Source organism: Solea senegalensis, linkage group LG16 (assembly GCF_019176455.1).
Source record: "Solea senegalensis isolate Sse05_10M linkage group LG16, IFAPA_SoseM_1, whole genome shotgun sequence".
In the NCBI taxonomy this organism is placed as follows: domain Eukaryota; kingdom Metazoa; phylum Chordata; class Actinopteri; order Pleuronectiformes; family Soleidae; genus Solea; species Solea senegalensis.
The window spans coordinates 8,021,855-8,042,540 of record NC_058036.1 but is presented as its reverse complement, the minus strand read 5'-3'; the positions used below and the strand labels follow the sequence as shown (position 1 = coordinate 8,042,540).

General features: G+C 39.9%; 3 protein-coding genes across 9 annotated transcripts in view; 2 read left to right on the top strand and 1 right to left on the bottom strand.

Moving 5' to 3' along the window:
* The first annotated feature begins 565 nt into the window (after positions 1-565).
* LOC122782596 lies at positions 566-2,458 on the top strand. 2 transcript variants are annotated; one of them, XM_044047005.1, is made up of 6 exons: positions 566-839; positions 1,038-1,169; positions 1,341-1,411; positions 1,533-1,694; positions 1,767-2,012; positions 2,126-2,458. In XM_044047005.1, exons 1-5 carry the CDS (start codon positions 641-643, stop codon positions 1,803-1,805), a joined length of 603 nt encoding a protein of 200 aa, XP_043902940.1. In that variant the 5' UTR covers positions 566-640; the 3' UTR covers positions 1,806-2,012; positions 2,126-2,458. The 2 variants fall into 2 exon arrangements, with proteins under 2 accessions (XP_043902940.1, XP_043902939.1); XM_044047004.1 differs by having other exon boundaries at positions 1,035-1,169; positions 2,126-2,456.
* A 1,582-nt stretch (positions 2,459-4,040) lies between these two features.
* On the bottom strand, positions 4,041-6,491 carry zgc:112416 (uncharacterized protein LOC550509 homolog). 3 transcript variants are annotated; one of them, XM_044048012.1, is made up of 9 exons: positions 6,431-6,491; positions 6,254-6,310; positions 6,050-6,107; positions 5,569-5,642; positions 5,047-5,250; positions 4,786-4,897; positions 4,569-4,705; positions 4,267-4,481; positions 4,041-4,153 (listed from the first exon to the last, which is right to left on the bottom strand). In XM_044048012.1, exons 1-9 carry the CDS (start codon positions 6,440-6,442, stop codon positions 4,135-4,137), a joined length of 888 nt encoding a protein of 295 aa, XP_043903947.1. In that variant the 5' UTR covers positions 6,443-6,491; the 3' UTR covers positions 4,041-4,134. The 3 variants fall into 3 exon arrangements, with proteins under 3 accessions (XP_043903947.1, XP_043903948.1, XP_043903949.1); XM_044048013.1 differs by having other exon boundaries at positions 5,137-5,250; XM_044048014.1 differs by lacking the exon at positions 5,047-5,250.
* Positions 6,492-7,140: 649 nt separating this feature from the next.
* pcnt (pericentrin) overlaps positions 7,141-20,686 on the top strand; it is a 32,759-nt gene continuing 19,213 nt past the window's right edge. For 2 of the 4 annotated variants that reach the window (XM_044046840.1, XM_044046839.1), the window contains exons 1-26: positions 7,141-7,297; positions 8,746-8,775; positions 10,790-10,966; positions 11,430-11,573; positions 12,367-12,516; positions 12,627-13,558; positions 13,675-14,019; positions 14,248-14,599; positions 14,688-15,095; positions 15,193-15,411; positions 15,507-15,602; positions 15,732-15,875; positions 16,076-16,331; positions 16,510-16,589; positions 16,740-17,037; positions 17,215-17,315; positions 17,507-17,618; positions 17,844-17,970; positions 18,180-18,299; positions 18,383-18,452; positions 18,600-18,707; positions 18,825-18,936; positions 19,066-19,106; positions 19,198-19,329; positions 19,413-19,627; positions 20,094-20,529. In XM_044046840.1, the coding sequence (XP_043902775.1) occupies positions 7,250-7,297; positions 8,746-8,775; positions 10,790-10,966; positions 11,430-11,573; positions 12,367-12,516; positions 12,627-13,558; positions 13,675-14,019; positions 14,248-14,599; positions 14,688-15,095; positions 15,193-15,411; positions 15,507-15,602; positions 15,732-15,875; positions 16,076-16,331; positions 16,510-16,589; positions 16,740-17,037; positions 17,215-17,315; positions 17,507-17,618; positions 17,844-17,970; positions 18,180-18,299; positions 18,383-18,452; positions 18,600-18,707; positions 18,825-18,936; positions 19,066-19,106; positions 19,198-19,329; positions 19,413-19,627; positions 20,094-20,529 (5,253 nt within the window). In that variant the 5' untranslated portion in view covers positions 7,141-7,249. The remainder of the gene's footprint in view (positions 7,298-8,745; positions 8,776-10,789; positions 10,967-11,429; positions 11,574-12,366; positions 12,517-12,626; positions 13,559-13,674; positions 14,020-14,247; positions 14,600-14,687; positions 15,096-15,192; positions 15,412-15,506; positions 15,603-15,731; positions 15,876-16,075; positions 16,332-16,509; positions 16,590-16,739; positions 17,038-17,214; positions 17,316-17,506; positions 17,619-17,843; positions 17,971-18,179; positions 18,300-18,382; positions 18,453-18,599; positions 18,708-18,824; positions 18,937-19,065; positions 19,107-19,197; positions 19,330-19,412; positions 19,628-20,093; positions 20,530-20,686) is intronic. The other 2 variants (XM_044046842.1, XM_044046841.1) reach the window with 1 other exon arrangement.

The window sequence follows — 20,686 nt, the reverse complement described above, 5'->3', positions numbered from 1 at the left end:
TTACATTAAGAAAGAAGATAAAGCATTTAAAATATAATATATAATATAAGAAACATATATTTTTAAGACAGATACTCTGTTAAAGTTGGAATGATTTTGTATTCAGACACATTGATCTTTTAATTTTATTTATATGTGCTTGAATCTTCACTGATATGTTTATAAGAGATTGATCAATAAAGTTTTGAATAGATATACACTTTATCTATGAAGAATAAATCACATTGTCATTTCATGAGAAGAGGTAACAAATATTTTATTCCAACTTTATGGGCAACAGTGAATACATAAACATACATTCATGTCCCCACACATTCATATATGCATAGGCCTACTTCTACTTTCACACATATGCATGCTTGCATCTATGCATTACTGAAGAAGACTGAGTGAAAATTCTATAAATGTATTTGCAGTAAGAGATCAGACCAAGCTTATTTTAACTGTTGTTTGTTTTCAAACCATAGAGAATGGATCCTAAATTTAGGAAGAGGGCTGAGAATGCGCTGGGCTATGCTGGATATGTGGTGGCATCAATGTCGGAGGAATCAGGAAGCGCTGATTCAACCTCGTCAATAAAAGAGCCTTGCTGAAGTATATTTCGCTGTATCCGGAGGGACGTTATGCCATTCAGTTCAAGATGGAGGCGAGATCCACAAGTCAGCGTAAACCAGCCACCTCCACACAGGCCTCCACCTCATCACAGCCCTCCACCTCACCGCGACCATCCTCAGTGCCTGTATCCTCCCTGCGGTCATTGTTGACAGGGAAAGGTGTGTCCCAGCAGAGCATCCACAAGTCTGTCAAGAGGCTGTTTATGCCACCAAAGTTTCATCCATGTAAGTATACAACTAGAAAAAGGATTCTGTGTAACATGGAGTTGTAGATGTTTTCATATTTGTAATGTATTCTGCTGTTAAGTGTAAAGGTTCCAATAATAATGACTTATATAAAACATGTTTAGATTGGAGGCTGTCTCACTATAGAGGCAACAACACTGTTCATTACACTGTTTATCTGTGTCCTTCCCATAGCAGCTGTACCTGTGTGCCCCCCAGTTTGTGAGGACAGTGGGAGACCTGCTGGATCTAATCCCAGCCTTGGTCCCCAGCTTCAAACCGACACTCCTCAGACCTCTCAGGATGTGGAAATGCTCTGCACTCATCAAGGTCAGAGGTCAAAGCATGTCCTAATCAAACTGTTGCATACTTAAAAGACAGATGCATAGCAGTCTAAAACTGCTAAAAGACAGATGCATAGCTGTCTAAAACGCATTGTTAGTGCATACTTGTTTTATCCATCATAACAATTGCTCTTTGCTTAAATGTGTTCTAAATTAGCTCCCCAGCAAGATGCTCCTAGTGTGGCAGAGGAACAGCCTTCAACATCATCATGCTCCACCAGTCATGATGTAGGTTAACATTTTGATGATGTTTTTAACTTCTTTCGGGTTACATCTGTAATAAAATCAAATAGGCGTAATATTTGAAAATACTTTCTTTCTTTTTTTATCACTATTTTGTTTAATGTAGGACTCTGTTGGACCAGACAACATTGAGGGCTTCCAAGCTGTCCAGGACTTGACGGGACACTTATTTACATTAAAAGACCACAGTCTATCAAGACACAATCTCCAAAGGGAGATTCAGGGCCACAAAAAAAAATGTTGCACCTGGTGTAGAGAGTACAAAGCGGTATGTATGACAATGCTACATACTATTATATAATGTCTTTTATGAACACTAATGCTGCCCATACCTTTGCAGATGCTTTGCAGGAGGGAAAAGCCCAGCACAGTGGCCTGACTGCAATCGTGTGTGTGAGGCACTTTTTATTCAACTTTGCAAGGGGTATCGTGGACCCAGGCGCATTGATGGAGTCAGGAAAGAGCGTTGGAGCCTTGTCACCAAAGCATATCTTCACATCCGCCAAGTCATTCTAAATAATGCCATGGTGATGGAGAAGACCACCATCCAGCTCCCGGTGATGAATACTGCAACCATCGCTAGTTGGTGAGTTAATAAAAGGGAATGACATAGTATCTGTGCTCTGTTCTGTGTAGATATATTGCATATATATGATACACTATGGTATACAAACAAATGTATACTTTGAATATTTTTAGGTACAATAAACTTCAGAAAAAGCAGGAGAAGAGCATGCTGGAGCAAGGCCTGTCTATTCCAAAGAACACTAATGTGAGCCCAGAGAGCTTGCCTCTCGCAGTTGTGAGGAAAGACAGACCCTGTGTCCCGACCAGCAGTGTGGCAATTCCCCACATCTTTGTCCTGCCCTCTAACACGGCAGGGACGGCACAGCTGAAACAGCGACGGAACCTGCCAGTGGCTCCATCTGCAATTCGGCCACCATTCCTTGCAGCTCTCGATCAACCTCTTCATCCTCCCCAGCCTGTACCGCAACCTCTCCTGCTTGCACCACAACCTCTCCTGCCTGCACCACAACCTCTCCTGCCTGCACCGCAACCTCTCCTGCTTGCACCACAAGCAGTACTTCGGAAATTGGTACTGCCAAGCCACAGCCACTACAACTCTGGCTGAGTGGAAGGCCTCATTTGAAGCCCGGGGTTATGGCAAAAGGAAAGATGCACCACCACAGTAATTTTGTATTTGTATTGTATTGTATTTGTCTTCACTTATCTAATATTATATATATTCTATTCTAGTTTGTTGTGTTAATAATAATCTATTTTATTTATTCGATTATATTCTGTTGTGGTACTATGTGTGTGTGTATATAAGGTATTCTGTTCTGTTTTATATGTATATATTATTGTATATTGCTATTTGTTATCTGTTATATACACTGTTTCACTGGAGTTGCATTATTGTTTACATGTGTATATATTTATTAGAATGCTCACTCTTTTTTTTACTGATTTTATTACTGCACTGGTTGTTTTTATTTGTTTGTAATAAATTTGTATTCAGATGGCTTTGTCCATCAAGTGTTATTTTGCATTCAAATACAATATACATTATAATATAAGATAATCCTTTATTAGTCCCATGCACAGGAGGAAATTTTCACACACACCACATGGGGGGGGTATTATCACACCAGAGATAATAATTTAGCCATTATCCATCATATCAAAGGGCCAAGTTGCAAGTTATTGTAATTCTGCAACAAAGGTGTGTGTAATATTACTTCTACTTACTCATCAAAATCAAGTTATATGACATTCATCATTTAATTACTTGATGATTGTCTATTGCTTAATCATATGATAAGCATACACATCTTTATTTTACAGCCAATGCTTGTGATAGACAATATATACGTTTTACATAAAAAGAAAATGGTAACCTTATACCTTTCATATTACTGGTAATAGTAGTCAATAATTGTGCTAAACGATATTTCAATGTTAACATACAGCACACAATGTTGGTAAACTTATACATGTTATATTATAACGTTAACAGTCATTAATTGTGATAAACTAGATACTGAAATGTTTACAAACACCAAAAACGGCTTTATTAATTAATACCATAACCAATTTACAATGCAGTTCGCTTCAAAAGTGACGGGAGACACGGGACGCGAACCGTAACCGCAACGGCATATCATGGTAGGGTGTTGCGATTTCTCGTTCTCGGACCTCGACAAACGGGCTATTTTCTTGGCGCAGTCGGTAGAGCATCAGACTTTTAATCTGAGGGTCCAGGGTTCAAGTCCCTGTTCGGGCGAACTTCTTTTGTTTTTCGTTTAGTGATCTTGCACATCTTACACCCCAAATTATAATACAGTAACTACTTTATTGTCTCTATCTCTCCACCATAACGTGTAATAAGAGTATTTGATACTCAAGAATTGCGTATTTCTTGTTTTTTTTTAGTGGCGATGCTATTCAATTAATCAAAAAAGTAACATAGTTTAAGATAGCCAAAATGGTAAACTGTGTTTTTTTGTCAACCTAGTCTACATTTTGCCATTTTCAAGCTAATCATGCAGAGAGTTGACAGCTAGAAAATCTTTTGACATCTTTCTGTGTTTATTTATATTTTCATTGGCTTGATACATTTCAAATAATTTTTAGCTGTTTTTTTTTTACCACTTTGCTATCATAGATTCTCCTCTAAAACCTTATACCCAAACAGCAAGGGTCTCTCAGAGAGAAGTCTGAGTCCTGCAGAGACAAAGACAAATATATTTGGTAGTTATAAATAAATAAATAAATAAAAGCAATTTGGAAAATATTTCTGTGTTTATACAGTAGGTGTTACATGTAGGGGACCTTACATGTTGAGTGGTGGGAGTGTAATAGGTGATGTCATGTGATGTAAAGAAGATGGGTGACCCCCTGTTTGTCCTGCTGGGACAGATGACAAGGTCGGGTAGTTGATAGGAGGCAGCTGTGTTGCCACAGGTTTAGTTCCATAGTGATGATGATGGACAGCACCTCCCCTTGGTCTGAGGTCTGGCCTTAAAAGAATAGGGTTTCCTTGGTAACTGTCCTGGAAATACAGATTAGGGACTTTGTTGAGAGACGTAGATGACAGTTTATAAAGAATGCCTGCGGGTGTGTGTGCGTGTGTGGTTACCTGCTGAACATGGGGAGCATGTAGACTGGGCCCCCTGGTTTGAAACAGGGCCATAGGTGGTATAGCTTTCAGCATCATGTTGTGCATTATAATCTGATGCATCTGGGCATTTTGCATCAACATCAGCTCCACCATGTCTGACATGCAACACACACATACAAGCCTTTGAATGCAGGAAGTCTCAAATAAGATATGTCTGTATTTGCCGTTTGCGTACCTTCTTTGATGCTGCCTGATCGTGCTGCAGGGTATGGCTGAGGTGGAGGAATCTGAGTAATCAGAGGATGTTGTTGTGGTAGCTGTATGATGGTGGCAGGCTGCTGGGGGAGCTGGAGAAAAAAAAAGAAAATTCTACATATTTGATATGAACACTTCCCGACTTGCTGAGGCAAAAGGGATACAAAGAAGGAGAACCACATGGAAACAGATCAACAGATCTGGGGGGATTGGAGTGTTTTTGAAATCAATGCTGTCTCACAGTCTGTTGAATGATCTGCGGAGGCACGGCCAGTAGTGGAGGTGGCAGGTAGGGGAAAACTGAAGCTGGGTGGAGGATGTGAGTGGGTACCATGGAGGAGAGTGGTGGAGGTGGCTGGGGACCAGTGAAGACATGTGACTGGTACTGTCGTGGTGAGCCTCCCCAGGTGTGAGGTCTGTTAAGGTCTTCTAACAAATGCTGCTCCTGCACATAAATTGACACAGCAGCAAGTTAAACTGTAACTGTTTTTACTTCTTTGCAGCAACAAGGGTCTTTCTACAGTCCATAAACATGCAGATTTGGGGATTAGGCACATTGGATCTGAATCCATCTGAATTGATGGGTCCCCTGAATTGAGTGAGTGAGAGGTTGTTTATCTCTATGTGGTCCTGTGATGGACTGGTGACATGTCCAGGGTGTACCCCGCCTATCGTCCTATGTCAGCTGGGATTGGCATTAGTGGAACAATAAGAACAATAATGTATAATTTTGAAATACAAAGACAACACTTTTTGTACTGACCCTCAGTCTTTGCAGCAGGCCCTGTTTTCGCCTAAGTGCACCCTGCAGTGCATCCAGACGCCCATCATAACTCCCTGAACACAAGAAAATCATATTCTCACAAATAACAAATAATTCGGGTGGAGTGGCAAAAGACTTCATGGTCGCAAGTTCAACTCCACCCCTGGCAGGTTGTACTCAATTCCCTTGTAAGTCGCTTTGGATAAAAGTGTCTGCTAAATGACATGTAATGTAATGTAATAACATTTTACTGTTGCCCATGTGTGCTACCTATACAGTATACATACAGTAATTAAAATCCAACATCTAAGCTCCACATCACAACTTTTTTTTATCATTATTACATTTATATTTGTTTTTGTCTTATTTTCTTGTTTGTTTAGCTAAATGTCTGTAATAGAGAATGCACAGGATACATTTCTGTCAGCACCATTAAAGGAAAAAACTTCAGTGTGCCATTAAAAATAATTATTTATCTTACTTGCAGAGTGGGCAGAATCAGCTCTGTCGTCCATATTGTGTTTCTCTATTTCCAGTCTCTGTGAATGTAAGCAAATAATGTTTTGAAAGATTTTGAGAGACACTTTTACTTAAGAATTCTAAAGGGGAGAAATAACCAAATTAAATAAGGTTTAAAATGATAGCTTTATAAATGACAATTTCATTTCATGACATTTTCACCTACCTTCTCCAGTAGTTTGAGTCTGAGTCTTGTCATCTGATCCACCACTGAACTGCCATCCTTAGATTTCATAAAGGAAAATACTTTAACTTAACAAACACCGTGTACTGGATTAACAATTATTGGTTACAATACCAGACTCTGTGACTCCAGATATACTTTTAATTTGAGCAGATTTACCTGAAAGGACATAGGGAGTCAAACAAACTTGTATCCACTTTGTGTTTGAGTCAAATCAGCGGTTGTCATGGGACACAAATGTTTACCCCTGACACCCAGTGGCACACCTGCTCAGTTAGAGAGAGAGAGACAAATGTGTAAGTTTAATACTTTAATAGCTTATTATTCAGTGCTGATTAAGGTTATTAACTGTATGGCAAAAAAATAATAAAATTGAACTAACTTTTTGTTTTGATATCTTGAACTTGAATTGTAGCTAGTCATAATGACGTTGTAGATATCTATAATGACAAACCCCATACACATGAATGCAAAAGTGACGTCATTCTGACGAGTATAAACTGAATTGCCGATATCTGTAATTATAGTTTAAGTCAAAATTAAGTCACAGATATCTGAAATTGTAATTGCAGATAGTCAAACTTAACGATTAAATGTTACAAATGTCCATGTTGATATTAAACGCGTAAATTATTTTTCTTTCTTTTTTTAAACAAACAGAAATACCTACATAAACTATTTCACAGGCAGTTCCGGGCATTGTGTGACGTAAAATCTATGTGGTCTACGAGCGACGTATGAATGCATTAAACACCGCAACGCTATTGGCTGAAGCCGCGGACTCGAATGATTCCATTGGTCTATTCATTCAAGCTGACTCGATAAGGGCGGAGTTGAACTTTCTTGGCGGCCATATTGAATGATATCTGTTGACAGTTGTGTTCAGGCAGCAACGCGGATATTTTGATTTTTGCTAACTTATGATAGACTTGCTGTACTTTTTGCCCCCTACGTTAATGGTTTCGTTTAAACCGAGAGATGGATGAAGATGAGCGGCAGAGGAAACTAGAAGCGGGGAGAGCCAAGGTTTGTACTAGCATTTGACGTACGCCAACACTTCATGCTAGCAGTTAGCTAACTCTTTTGTCATAGCTTTGCATATTATATCCACTGCTAAGTCATAACTATGTCCCTAACTCTGTCCCCGACCTCCACAGGGTTTGCATTTGTTAGCTTTCATGTTGCATGGATTCCAAACTGCAGTCGCTCACGTCATTCATTTGCCGCGCGCAGATGTCGCGCGTTAAACATTAGCCAAGTTTGTACGTAGCAAACTATAACAATTAATGAATGGACTGTAGGGCCATGTTCGAGTCAACCGATATTAAAAATTATGACGATAAATATCAAATCATTAAGTGAAAGTTGAAGTAAGTAGTAGAATGTGCTTCTACACATGTTTTTAAACAGAAAATTACTCTAAACAAACGTTAAAACAAACATTTTAAACATGTAAGGTAAAACATTCAAAGTAATTACATGTGTTACAGCTCAGATATTGTTTATTACCTGCCTAAACAAAAAATATAACAGAACCTTTGTTATATTGCGATTGCAGAAAGTTGTATCATGATATATATTGTTATTGAAATATTACCCAAACCTGATTCACCTTGTACACAATTAAGTACAGCATGGAAATTATTTTCATTAATTGTTTTGCATTTTTAAACAAGAAATATTAGAGAAATCTACAGCTTTGTGCTGTATTAAATGTTATTAATTGCAGATATAATGGCCGTTTCTGATATGCACAACTATCTGGTTTTGCATTTCAGAAATGTATTTGGCAATAAATTAATAAAGCACATTCATATTTAGGAACATTTTGTAGGAATAAAGTCAGCCCTACAATTGCTACCCACCCACAACTTGAAACACTATCTCATAGCCACGAGAAATGATTTAAATTCTTTATGTTGGTATCTATAGTTCAAGGTCCATACATTTTATAAACAAGTGTTCCAAGTATAACTTATAAGAGCAGTTGACTCTACAGCTATAAGAGATATAATAGCATACTATTTCTTTTTGAATTTTATGTGGGAACCCAAATGACAAGCCATTCACCCCTTATTTAATGGATGTTCTTTAATAAGTGCTCAGTAGAAGGTTGAAAAAGAATGTATTTGTTGATCTCCTAAAAATCTTGTTTGACCCATTTGTTGGTCCTGACCCAGGCTCTGGAATGATGTGAAAAGTAGAAGCTGGTGAAAGAATGCCACATGGGATAGTCTGTGGAAATTATAAATGCGGAGCTGCCAAATTTGGACCAAAAAAAGCTGTTTTAATTTATCGGAGGCCATGTTAGTAATGGGTCAGCTAGACCACTTTGATAAAAGATGGGTCTAAAATTGGGTCAACTTTTCAGATCAGCTATGTGAAATGCATTTGTAAGATGGTGCAAGAGTACCCTGATGATGATTGATACTGAAGAAACAACTAAACTGAGCCACTGGTATTCCTTATGACAGATATCCTCCAAAATGCCACAAAACCAGTCGGTAAGTATAGAAACTGGTGATTGGCAGAGATATTTGTCTTTTTTGTGGGTATGTTGGTTTGTTTCTATTGCTTATGATTTCCCCCTTGTTTATTTTGTTTGTCTAAAGTGGGCACTCAGGGCTTTCTTCTGCCTTTTGGCACTATGCTGTATTTGCTGTCAGCTTTCAACATACAAGATCACTGCTCTTAAAGGAAAAAAAAAGATGAATTGAATGGGAAAAAAAGACATATTTTTAAGTTGTCTAAACGCCAAAAGAGATCTACTGTGCCTTTTTTATGGTGTTTGTATAGCTGCTCACCTTGCATATGCTGCCATGCTGGTTGCAGGCCATTGGGTGGTGCAGTGAGCCCATGAGATTTGGAGATGTTAGATACTTTGCACTTACATCTCAAATGGTGTTGCTATGGTAATGCAGCACTGTCGGTTGCCTTTGCTGTTTTTGGTGCCACGAAATGCTCAGTAATTTCTCTGCATTTACAACAGGAAATATATACACAACTTGCATACAGATTACCACAAATAAAAATGTGAACAGTTAGACACAGCATCATATTTGACTCTGTGTTTGTGCTCCAGCTGCCTGGTTAGTCTGATTCCCAGTATGACAGTGGCCTTGGGCTAAATACAGCTCATCTGGCTGAGGTTTCTCTCTGAGATGTGATGAGTGTTGTGGCAGGTGAAGGCAGAGAAAAGGATGTAGCAAGATTCTAAAGGTAATTAGAAGTAAGAAAATGGATGACTTGTGGAAGTTGGGAAGGGATTTAATTGTGGTGTAGCTTAGCCAGCCTTTTCTTTAGAGCGTCAACCTGATTTGAGTCTTGTAACATGGTGCACATGCACACACAATGTTATGCACATGTGACTCATCGCACAAAGCAACAAGTAGCTCTCCCATGGCCATGTGATTTTAAAATTGAATTGAACATGCACTCACTGATGCTGCTTGCTAGTCACTGAGCTTTGTCTCCTCCTTCTTGTGAATACATCTCTCAGTCTCCACCCTCTTAAGTCTAGACACATGCCATCCCTTAGCCAGAGTTTGTGGATCCTCTGTTCTGAACGTTGTCGTGGCAGTGAGGATGGGGAGGTTGTGTCAAATTTGCTGTGGCCTATGAAGTGGAAGATCTACAGTTCTGGAGATTAGAGCAGCAGACCTGTTCAGGAAGAATGGAGCTGCGTGAACACCTGCAGGAGAGGAAGTCGCTGATCGATTATCAGTCATTTATGGAGGACTGATCTGTGGCTCTGTCAAAATGTGAAAGCTGTAATCTGATTTAAGCTGCTTAAAGAAGATTGAGATAGAGTGAGACTGCAATAGTTAAGTCCAAAGAAGAAAAGGCCTGCGATGGATTTGTGCCCAATCAGTCCTTCTGAAATTTTAACAATTTAGCTTGATTGGGAATAGTTTTTCATAGTTGGTGAACTGGAGGCTTAGGTTCCTGGTGTTTTTTTCCCTTTTGATTTTGTGTTGCTTCATAAAGCTCCAGTCAGCTTTTCTCTGACTTTCCGACAAGCTGAGAAAATTTATAGTGACTGAGATGGATTTGCGCTTTTATTCGTTTAATTCTACTTTATTTCTTTATTCTTGCTGTTTCTTGTCTGCTGATAGGTTGTCTGAGTGTCACCAAAAGTTGTTTCACATGGGCTTAAATGTGGAGATTTGAAAATATTTAGCTTCATCACCTCAATCTGGACACTTCAAGTCATGGTGTGGGAATTCTTCTTACTTCAGTGTTTGTTTTTTTATTTAAACACAAATCTTGACTAATCAAAATAAGGGCTTTTTTAATTCCAAATTGGGGACTTTCAACAACTTATACATGCATGTTTTTATATTTTGGTTAATCATTTTTAAAACTCTGTTTTGATTACTTTTTTCAAACAAGGACATAAATCTGGACTCAAGTAATTTCTCTCCTTTGACTGCTGAGCTGCACCATGCTGATTGTGTGGTGGTGCTCAGTGGTCCTGACCTATGTGTCTATCTACGTCTCACTGTCCTTCCTGCGCAGCTTGCTAGCTTCAGACAGAAGCGGGCAAAGGACAACGGTACGGGGACGGCGAAAAAGACGCAGAAGAGGAAGGGCTCGACTGTCTCGCAGAATGACAACTCAACGCAAGACCCTCACATAGAACCTGTGCCTCCAGCAGCCAATGACACAGAACGGAAAAGCAAGACTAATCATGAGGTATTTCACGGTTTCCATCAATAATGGAGTTTTTGGAGGAGAGGAAAGAAAACGGGTTTGAGTGGACTAGAAGACAATTTAATTAAGAGTCATTTATTTTCATCACACAAATATGCTTGACTACATTGCTTCACTCGGTTTCGTTCACGGGTCACACAATCTGACCCTGCAGCTTGTCTAATTTAGTTTTTGCTCTGCTATGCTTTAACAAGTGGTCCATGCCCCCTGCTCAGTAAACATACATCAGAAAAATGGGTCACTAACCATCTTGTTGCCTGTAGGACATGTTGTCATAGCAACTTGGCAAGGATTAACTGTGGCAATATTTACTGCCTTTTTAAAGGAAAAGTTCACCTTCAATATGTGTATAAATGTAGTACATGAATTGCACTGATATTTTGGACATTAGGTTCAGGCAAAGTGGTTAAAATCATGCTTGATTCTAAAACTGTTCTATCCATAGGAGCCACAAAAAACAGAGAGAGCTGAGGTACAGCAGAACCAACAACAGATGAATCAGCCCCTCAGCCTGAAACCAAGCACGTCCCCTGTGGAAGAGTTGAGTGACGACCAGATACTTGCACTTACTGGCAAAGAGCAGCTCCAGGTATATACGAACAATTGTTTCATGAAAATGTTTCATATTTAGGACATATGGTGTATAATTAAATGGCATAATATAGTCTTTATTCTTTTTCATTCCTCTAATCTTTAAAAAACATTTGGTTGTGTTTGGTTTAAAGATCCTGTTAAAGACTAAATATGACAAACATATACTTAGAGTTGAAATCCTTGACTCTAAAATCATATTGTTAGTTTAAGTGCTCAATTTCCAATCATCAGTGTCTGCTTACATACTGTGTTGGAGTCTATTTAGATTTGTTTTCAGATTGATTTGTCTTCAGGCTTTGTTTACACTGATAGACAATGATAGTCTTGGTACGTATTACATGTAATGTAATGGAATTACAATAGCATTGAGTACAATCAGCCAGGGGTGGATTCGAATTTGTGACGATTGCAACCATGATGTCTTTCGCACACTGAGCCACTCCACCCCCACATACATTCACGTATTTGAACTTGTGTGGATTTCTGTGTCTAATCACCAACCCAATGAGAAATGTATTTGTCTTTGCTTCCGCATGGATGTTTGGCTGCATTGAAAGACATAGTCATGTGCATATTTCATTCATGTACTTATTTATAGCACCTTGATATGACCATAAGAACAATTATTTTCCTTTCATTATTTTACATCATGTTCAGAGTAAGAAACACATTGCATAATTTAAAACGTGCCCTGGACTCTGCTGTAGGAAATATGTTTATTTATGACTGTGTGTGTGTCATAAATAAAAAGAAAATTCTGTAAACATAAAATTGATTTATACTTGCAGCAATTACAGCAGGCTGTGGAGAAGCGTAATGAGATAATTGCCAAGCTCAGCTCCAACCTGCAGGATGCCCTTGCCAGCAGAGACCAGGTGCAGCTGGAGGCACAGTCGCTGGCTGGACAGATTCAGGCACTACAAAGGCAGCTCCAACAGGTTAGTGCCTCTCAGACCTAAATGTGTGGTGGGATATCAGAATTATCAGTCTCTAAAATATGCACTTCACATTAGAAATGTATATATTCTCTGAATTGTCTTTCATCCAGACCAGTGCAGAGTTTCTGCGAATCAAAAGTCAATCAGAGGGTGAAGTCCACACTCATCGACAGCAGCTTAAACATGGTCACCACTCCCAAGATGGAGACCTTGGTTATCAAGAGACACTCTCGGAGGAATCCGGAAATGAAGGACCTGCCTCTCAATCAAATGTTGAAGGCTTCAACACTGACAGTGACCTTGAGACTGATGCTGTTTTGCACAAACTGAGAGCTGAGCTGAAAGAAGAAAGAGAAAAAAGCCAACGCTTATCTGCTGAACTGAGACAGGAACTGGAGAAACACCAACATGTGCTTTCTGTACTGGAGAAGGAGAAGAAGGATTTGGAAGAAGATGGAAGAGAAAAGGTAGCACAGTTGCAAGACCTCCAGACCCAATTGAGCCAAGTCCAGTCCCAGTGCCATGAGATGCAGCAGTACAAAGAGGAGAAGGAGAAACTAAACAGAGAAGTGCTTGAGTTGAGGGAAAGGCTTCAGGAGGAAGAAGATGCAGAGAGGAGATTAACTGAAGAGGTGGTCACTTCTGCCCTTCGTCTCCAGAGCCTTGAGGAGGATAGGCGAACACAGGAAGATGAGATGCAGAGGCTCAAAGAGGAGAATAAGCAGGAGGTGGAAAGAGTCAGGCAGCTATTAGATGAGAGGGAGAAAGAACTGATGTCTAGAGAGGAAGAGGTCATGAGACTCAAAGCATTTAAGAATCAACAGAACCAGGCAAAAGCTGCTTTAAGTTGTAGTGATAATATTTCTTTAGATGAGGTTATTCTGGGAAATGGACCCAACCAGGACACTATGAATGTATCAATACCCAGGGATCTTATGATGGAAAAATACTTGTCTTCAGTTCCCCTTGCACATGCTCACTCTTCATTAGTCAGTGACGACTTTGATCACTGCAGCCAGCTGGACATCTCTGCAGACAACAGGTTAGAGAATGTTCTTTTTCAATTTGTGTTGGGTTCTTGCCTCATATTTTAGGAAGTTTCATTAGGTTTCATCACATTCATTTATTTTCTTGATGTTCTGTGTTTCTTCACCATAGTTTTGAGCTCAATAGTGGAGTGTTGGGAGAAGAGCCTTTGTTATCAATTTCAAACCGTCCCCTTGATGAAAACGATAACCTCTCCAGCTCACAGTGCTACATCCCTGTGGCAGACGACTCGCATTCACAGCATCTGTCCAACTGGCCTTTCAACTCCACTTCTGAAGATCTGGACATGAGTAAACTGTCCGAACAGCAGTTTGAGGAGACGGACCTGGAAAAAGAGCTGCTGAATCAGCAGTGTGGGGAGCTCCGTGAAGAGCTGGCTCTCAAGGATAGAGACTTGAATGTGTTGAAAGAAGAAGTCATCAGGAGTGCTGAAGAGCTGGAGGAGGCCAGGAGCAGGTAATATATTTGGTTGGTTAAAAAAACTATGGATCTGTTCATTTTGCTGTATTTAATATATTATGCACAATTGCACACATACAGTATGCTGTGTGTGTATCTTTATAAAATCTTTATAAATAGTTATTATCCTTCATTTTACACAGTGACAAGTAAAGTTTTGCTTCAGTGTTTCCTCAGATATTATATGCTTTAAATTGATTTTATATTTAAATTGTGTTTGATCAGGTGGGCTCAAGTAACAGAAGAGCTCAGACAGGCTCTCTGGGACCTTGACGATGAAAAGGAGAAGAGGAGACATTTTGAGGAGGAAATTAACTTGAAAGCCCATGAACAAAACAATCTGAAGAACAAACTTGATGCCTTAACAGAAGAAACCGCATCAGTGCTGCTGGCAAAGGAAGCTGGTGAAACACTCCTGCTTGTTCCATCAGGGCAGGATAACAAACTGGCTGTAGAGTATGGAAAGGAGGCTGCACTCCTGTCTAATCAAAAAGAGCCAGAGCTGCTTGTATCCTCTCTGCAGGAGATTAAGCAGAGCCCAGAGCTCAAAGATTACAACCAGCTGCAAACACTTCAGGTATAACAATTTTATAGATGTGTGTTAACAGTTCAATGACAAATGCGAAGGCTAAATTAATTTCTCCATTTTTCTTTTCTTTCCCAAGGCACATTGTGAAAGTCTAATGTCAGAGTTAGAGGATACAAAAAGGAAGCTTAAAGCTTCCTTATTAAGTCAAAGAACCTTGGAGCCAGATGAAACAAAGGAGCTTGAAACAACACGTGAACAACTTCAGAATGTGCAAGCAGAGGTGGAGAGACTGCAGAACGAGCTGGAGAAGAGCCATATCAATCTGGTCAGTGTTGGTGAAGAGAAAAAAGACCTAGAATCTCAAATCTTCTGCCTGAGACAAAACCTGTCCAACCTAGAGGAGGCTCAGGCCCAGGTGCTGCAGGAGAGTGAGGAGCACATGAGAAAAAAAGAAGAGATGGACGATCGCATTAAAAAAATGGAACAAGTCTTAGAGGAGGAACTTGAACAGTTTGAGATCCTGCTAAAAGCCAAAGATGATGAGGTGAGTTAAATTAAGTGGATCTTTTTTTGCCCATTTGCTTATGTTACGCGTAAGCAAATCTGTTGATGAACATGATGTACAAAACATTTGTTAACAGTTGGCTGGAGAAAGGGAGAAATGGGAAGTAGAGAAGCAGGAGAAGGAGAAAGAGCTTCTCAGTGTGAAACATCTCTTAGAGACACAGAAGAAGGAGAGGGAAGTGGAGGTTGAGGCTTTCCTGGAGAAGCAGGTCCAGGCTGTGGTGGAGGTTGAAGAGAAACTCAAGATATGTCATCAACAGGAGATCAAAAACCTGATGGAGAAACATCAACAAGAGGTAAGAATTGAAAACAATTCAACTATTTTACTCCGATTTGGTCTTTCTATTGCATATCCTGCTTATTTTTTCATATCCTTTGTTTATCTGCATAGGTTTCTGACTTGAACATGCACCTAGAGAATGAGCTGCTGAAGCAGCGGGCCAGCATGGAGGAGGAACAAAAGAGACAGATCAGTTTAATTAAACAGGTATCAGGGATGGGGGGGGAAGTTACTCGAGTGTGTCTGAAAAAACTAAACTACATTGGCAAAGATTGTTTTTCCGTGCCTATGACATTTCATGTTCAGTATTGTTTTTCCCCTCTGTCTCTTCCTCAGGTGACTGAACGTGAGCATGAGAGGGTGGTATCAGCGCTAACAGTCAAACACAGTGAGGAGCTAAGTCAACTGAAGACGGAGCTGTCCCTGGAGCTGAGGGAGAGCTTAGAGGCTGCTCACCAGGCTGAACTGCAGCAAGTGCAGGTATTCTGTGTATACACCCCAACAGAGTGCAACAGTTTATGCCCTAGCATGAAGCATAATAATGCCTCAATCTTTCTGCTGTTATTCCACTATGAGCAATGCAAAATAAATGCTTAAAGTGTAAATTTAATGTAAGAACACATTACTCAGTCTAAATTGGATTCTGGGAAAGCTGACACAATATGATAAAATGTTTTTAGGCCCAAAAGACCATTGAGCTTGAAGCCTTGCATCTGAGTTTGACCACCGTCCACATGTCCCACCTGGAGCATGCACAAGTAAACCAGCAGCAGGAGCAAGAGTCTGCTCTAACCCAGGTCCAGGCCTCCCTGAGGGAGACGTTTTCTCAGGAGAGAGCGACTCTGCAGCTGCAGCATCAGTTAGAACTAGACCAGCTAAGACAGCAGGACCAGGAGCAGCTGGAGGGACTGAGAGAGCAACACCAACAAGACCTGGGTGGGTCCACACTGATGCTTTTCAATTCTTTATTCAGTGTTCTTTTTCATGTTGTTCTTTGAATATACCCAACATTATGAATTGCTGGATTAATTTATGTTAAGAGAAGCACAATGATGGATGTAATCAAGTTATTTGGTGTGGCTAAACAAATTTATGTGTGTATGTGCATCTTCAGATGAGTTGAAGCAGCAGTGGGAGACTCGTGTTGCTCAGGAGAGAACCTCAATGGAAGACAAGCAGACCAAAGAGATACAGGTTGGATACATTTTTTTTTTTTACATGTGTTTTACATGTACATGTGTTGATCACCACAGTTCTATCTAATGTTTAATAGACAAATTGAAAAAGATTTAGATAAAACATGTATTTGAGATCTTTATAATTACCTCTGTTGTCTGTTTTTAGACGCTACGGTCACAGTGGGATAAAGAGGCTGAGAGTGCTCGTTCAAACCTCCTCACCTCTCTATCACAAACTCAAAATAACCTCAGTGCCACACAGACAGAACTTGCCAGCACCCAGGCCTCCCTTACAGAAGTAAAAAATGCTCTGTCTGAGGCCCAGGCAGCTTGGTTGCAGACAAAGTCGGAGCTCCAGGAGTCCCAGGCCAAGCTGCACCAAGTCCAGATTGCCAGTAAGGAGGAGAACCAAAAACTTGAGGAGGAGCTGAAACTAGCTTGGGCTGACAGAGATACTGCTGCATGTGAGTTGCATCCTTTGCATCAGGACTTGTAGAATCATCTACGTCATAATTTCTGATCAGTTATACTGCTAATGGTCCAAATTGAGTCTTTATATTCTCTGCTGACATTGGCCCAGTTTCAGTCCACAAATGTAATGTGTTGATACTTTTTCTTCCTGCATTGTGAATGTTTACCAGGTTCCCTGGAGGAACTGGTTTCCAGTCATAAGACAGTGCTGAAGGATAAAGAGCAGCAAGTGCGACACCTAGAGGAGAAGGAGCGGCAACTGCACCAAGAGGCGAGTTCAATGAAATGCAAGAACCTGTTGTCATGTGGCCGTTTATATTTGTAGTCACTGACTTAATTAAAGTTATTTTGAATGCTACTTTACATATTTTAGCAATTACTATATTACTACACAATTTGAAAAATACAAATCCAATATGTTAAATTTGTTTTATAATACGCTGTTCTCTCTTTTGTCAACAGGTTTTGCGTTTACAGGATGAGAAGACTTCGCTGAAACAGAGTTCAGAAGAGGAAGTTGGTCAGCTGTGGGCTCAGCTGGAGAGCATGAGGACGAGTCGCCAAGAGTTAGGAGGTGAGATTGATTGGTTGATTTGACATCGGCTTGAAAATGTTTATTTTACCTCCTGTAGTATTCAAAATGTCAATTAGTTGCACAAAAGAGATTTGTTTATTCAAGAAGACCGCTGTGTGTGACATAATGCTCTGAGGAAGAGAAAATGTGAATAACTACTCCATTACTCCTAACTACCATTTTCTGTATGTGTTTGTCCTGTCTTGGTCTCCCTTGTTGTCTCAGAGCTAAAGGAGCAGCTGCTTGCACGCTCATCTCGTGTTGACGATATTGAACGCCTAAAGATGGACTTTAATGAACAAAAACAAGAAATCAAAGACAAAAATGAGGCTGAACTGGAAAGCTTGAGGAGGTATGCAAGCACACAACAGTCTTAATATGTTAATTCCTACTGGTTTTAACACACATTTTTTGCTGATGTTTAGATTACAAACTGATCTCTTACTGGGATTGTGGATTTTATGACCACAGTTCACAAAATGTTCAGTCATCTGTCAGTTTTCTAGGTATTTTTCAATTCTTTAATGGACTAAAATATGCTTGATCTTTATCCTATTATAGATACTTTGAACAGCGGCTACAGGCAACAGAAGAGAGCTATAGAGAGGAAATGGCTCTTCTCCAGCTAAGACTTGTTGAAAGTGCGTTGGAGGAGTCTGTGCTCAAAACTGCAAATGACAGGTATATCAGTGTTTATCCACATTAAATGCATTTGCTTCAGTCATGCGTACAAGTCTGAATAATTTTGTGCTTTTGGTTATCAGTTCTATTTCGCAAGGTGAAGAGGAAAAAGATCTCCTGTTTGATACCAGCCTCAACCCTGAGGAACACAAGGTACTGGTGTACATGCATGCCAACAAATTATTAGCAGAAGGCATTTTAAAGATCTGTCATGAGTGTTTTGGGTAGGTCAGAAACATGCTTTCATGGATCACCCTATTCTTACTATTGAACAACTTGTGTATTATGTGTCTCATTTAGGAATTGCTCGACAGTTCACATCTGCTGCAGTTGGAGGAGAAACACTCAATGGAGTTTGCAAACCTGCGATCGTCATTATCCCTTTCGTTTCAGGAAGAGGTGCAGCAGGTTAGACACAACACTCTATCTTTAATGTCTTTGTCTGTTAATTTGAGACAAGCTCTTGGAAGACGATACTCTTACTCCCTCATTTACTTATTTTTATTATCATTACCTGTTTGTTAGGTGCGCTCTGACCTCACTGACCATTATTACGATGAGCTGCAGGAGATGAAGAATCGTCATGCTCTGGAGATGGAGCAACTCAAAGCCAAACTGTCAGAGAGTCACTTGCGAGGTACTTCAAATGTAGACCTGTGGGAAATAAACACAAAAGACCAACCTAATTTAACAATAAAATTAAATAATTAGTTTTTTGGGATCAATAAAGTTAATCTATAAATCTAACCATTTTTGTTTTTTCCAGAGCTTACCAGAGTCCGTGTGGAGGCTGTGAAGCAGGTTGAGGTGAGAAGAAAAAACTGTTAATCGATATAACTTATCGATATCCATCTATATACATTATACACCAAGCTTATCAATCTTATCATGCAATTAGGCGGAGGTTGAACAGAGGCTGTGGTGTCATTCGGAGGAGCTGCAGACGACCATGACTATCATCCACACCCTGAAAAACAGACTGTCTGTCTTGAGTGAACAACATGATGCAGACATTCAGAGCACACAAAAGGTAAATTCATTTACATACTGGAAGCTGCCTGAACACCAGAAAGGAAAGGAATCACAGACTATGCCTCTCTATGTTCTCTTTAGTTGAAAACGGAGTTTGCTGTGGAGCTCACTGGTCTTGAGGAAGCACTGAAAGAAGAGCGGGAATGTGTGCAGGAGATGAAGAGGCTGAGGGAAGAACTTCAACAGAAGCATGAAGCTGAGTTGATGGTCCTCAGGTCAGATCTTGACAGGGAAAGATCGCGCCTCAAAAAAGCACATGACAAGGAAAAAGAGGAGTTGCAACAAGCTCAAGAGAGGTGAGAGCAGTTTGAGATTGCAACTTGGAGCGAAGTGCTTTATTAAAGATTAGACCATACACAAAAAAAGTGTTTATCAATGATGCTGCTCCTTTTTGTTTTTTCACAAAAATGAAACGGACATATGGTGCTGTAGATTAACACTGCCACTACGGACTTGTTTTGACTAAGTCTTTATATAAAGTGTAAAGCTATGTTTTGAAAATGCCCTTCATGGTTTGTGACCAACAGGCCAAACCTCAAACATCTTTATCACAATCTCATATTTAAAGAAATGGTAAACAGATCAAATTCATTTGAGATGAGGTTGCTGTTGATTGACTGATTGTATCAGTGGACCTCTACCATATTGCCATGTAAAAACTGTGTTATGCAAAGTCACAAATCAATGGAGACTTGCAGGTTTCACATTCAAAACAAAATCTGCTTTGCTTTGATCTTGATGAACTTTTTTGTATCTATTCAGGTTTGAAGGGGCACAGTCTGAGAAGAAATATGAAAGATCTCTGGCTGAGCTAAAGAACAAACATCAAACTGAGCTGGAACATGAAAGGGCAGCGATACTGAAACAACACACTCAAGAAATCGAAGCACTCGGTGCTGAACACAAAGCACAGTTAGATTCACTCGGTGCCAGTCACAGAGATCAGATTACAGCTATGGCTGCTGAATTTGAATCGAAACACAACACTGACATTGTTGCCTTGGAAGCAGCCCTCAAATCCAAAGCAGAGGCTGAACTTAAACGTCTGGAGGCCATATTTCATGAAACCAGTCTGGCTCAGCTGGAGGCTTTAGAGGCCGAGTTAACTCGCAAACACCAAGAAGAGAGGGATGATTTGGAAAAGAGGATGCTCGGCAATATGGACACTCTAGAGGCCACTTACCTGAAAGAAGTGCAAGTAAGGAGGCGCTAAAGCATTGTGATTATCAATATCTATCAAGTCTGTGCCTATGTCTTCTCTATATTAATGAAAAATGTTGAACACTTAATTAAGCCACATATTTGCATCCAGGGCACGGTGATTTACTTGATTGTGCTACTATTACTATTTAAAA

Excerpts from the sequence above, each read along its gene's own strand:
- LOC122782596 (XM_044047004.1), top strand. The coding sequence starts at position 641 with ATGGAGGCGAGATCCACAAGTCAGCGTAAACCAGCCACCTCCACACAG. Across the intron at positions 840-1,034 it reads GCCACCAAAGTTTCATCCAT|CAGCTGTACCTGTGTGCCCC; the intron begins GTAAGTATACAA and ends TCCTTCCCATAG. Across the intron at positions 1,412-1,532 it reads CATGCTCCACCAGTCATGAT|GACTCTGTTGGACCAGACAA; the intron begins GTAGGTTAACAT and ends TGTTTAATGTAG.
- zgc:112416 (XM_044048012.1), bottom strand. Across the intron at positions 4,898-5,046 it reads CGCAGATCATTCAACAGACT|CTCCCCCAGCAGCCTGCCAC; the intron begins GTGAGACAGCAT and ends TTTTTTCTCCAG. Across the intron at positions 4,482-4,568 it reads ATGCTCCCCATGTTCAGCAG|GACAGTTACCAAGGAAACCC; the intron begins GTAACCACACAC and ends CTGTATTTCCAG.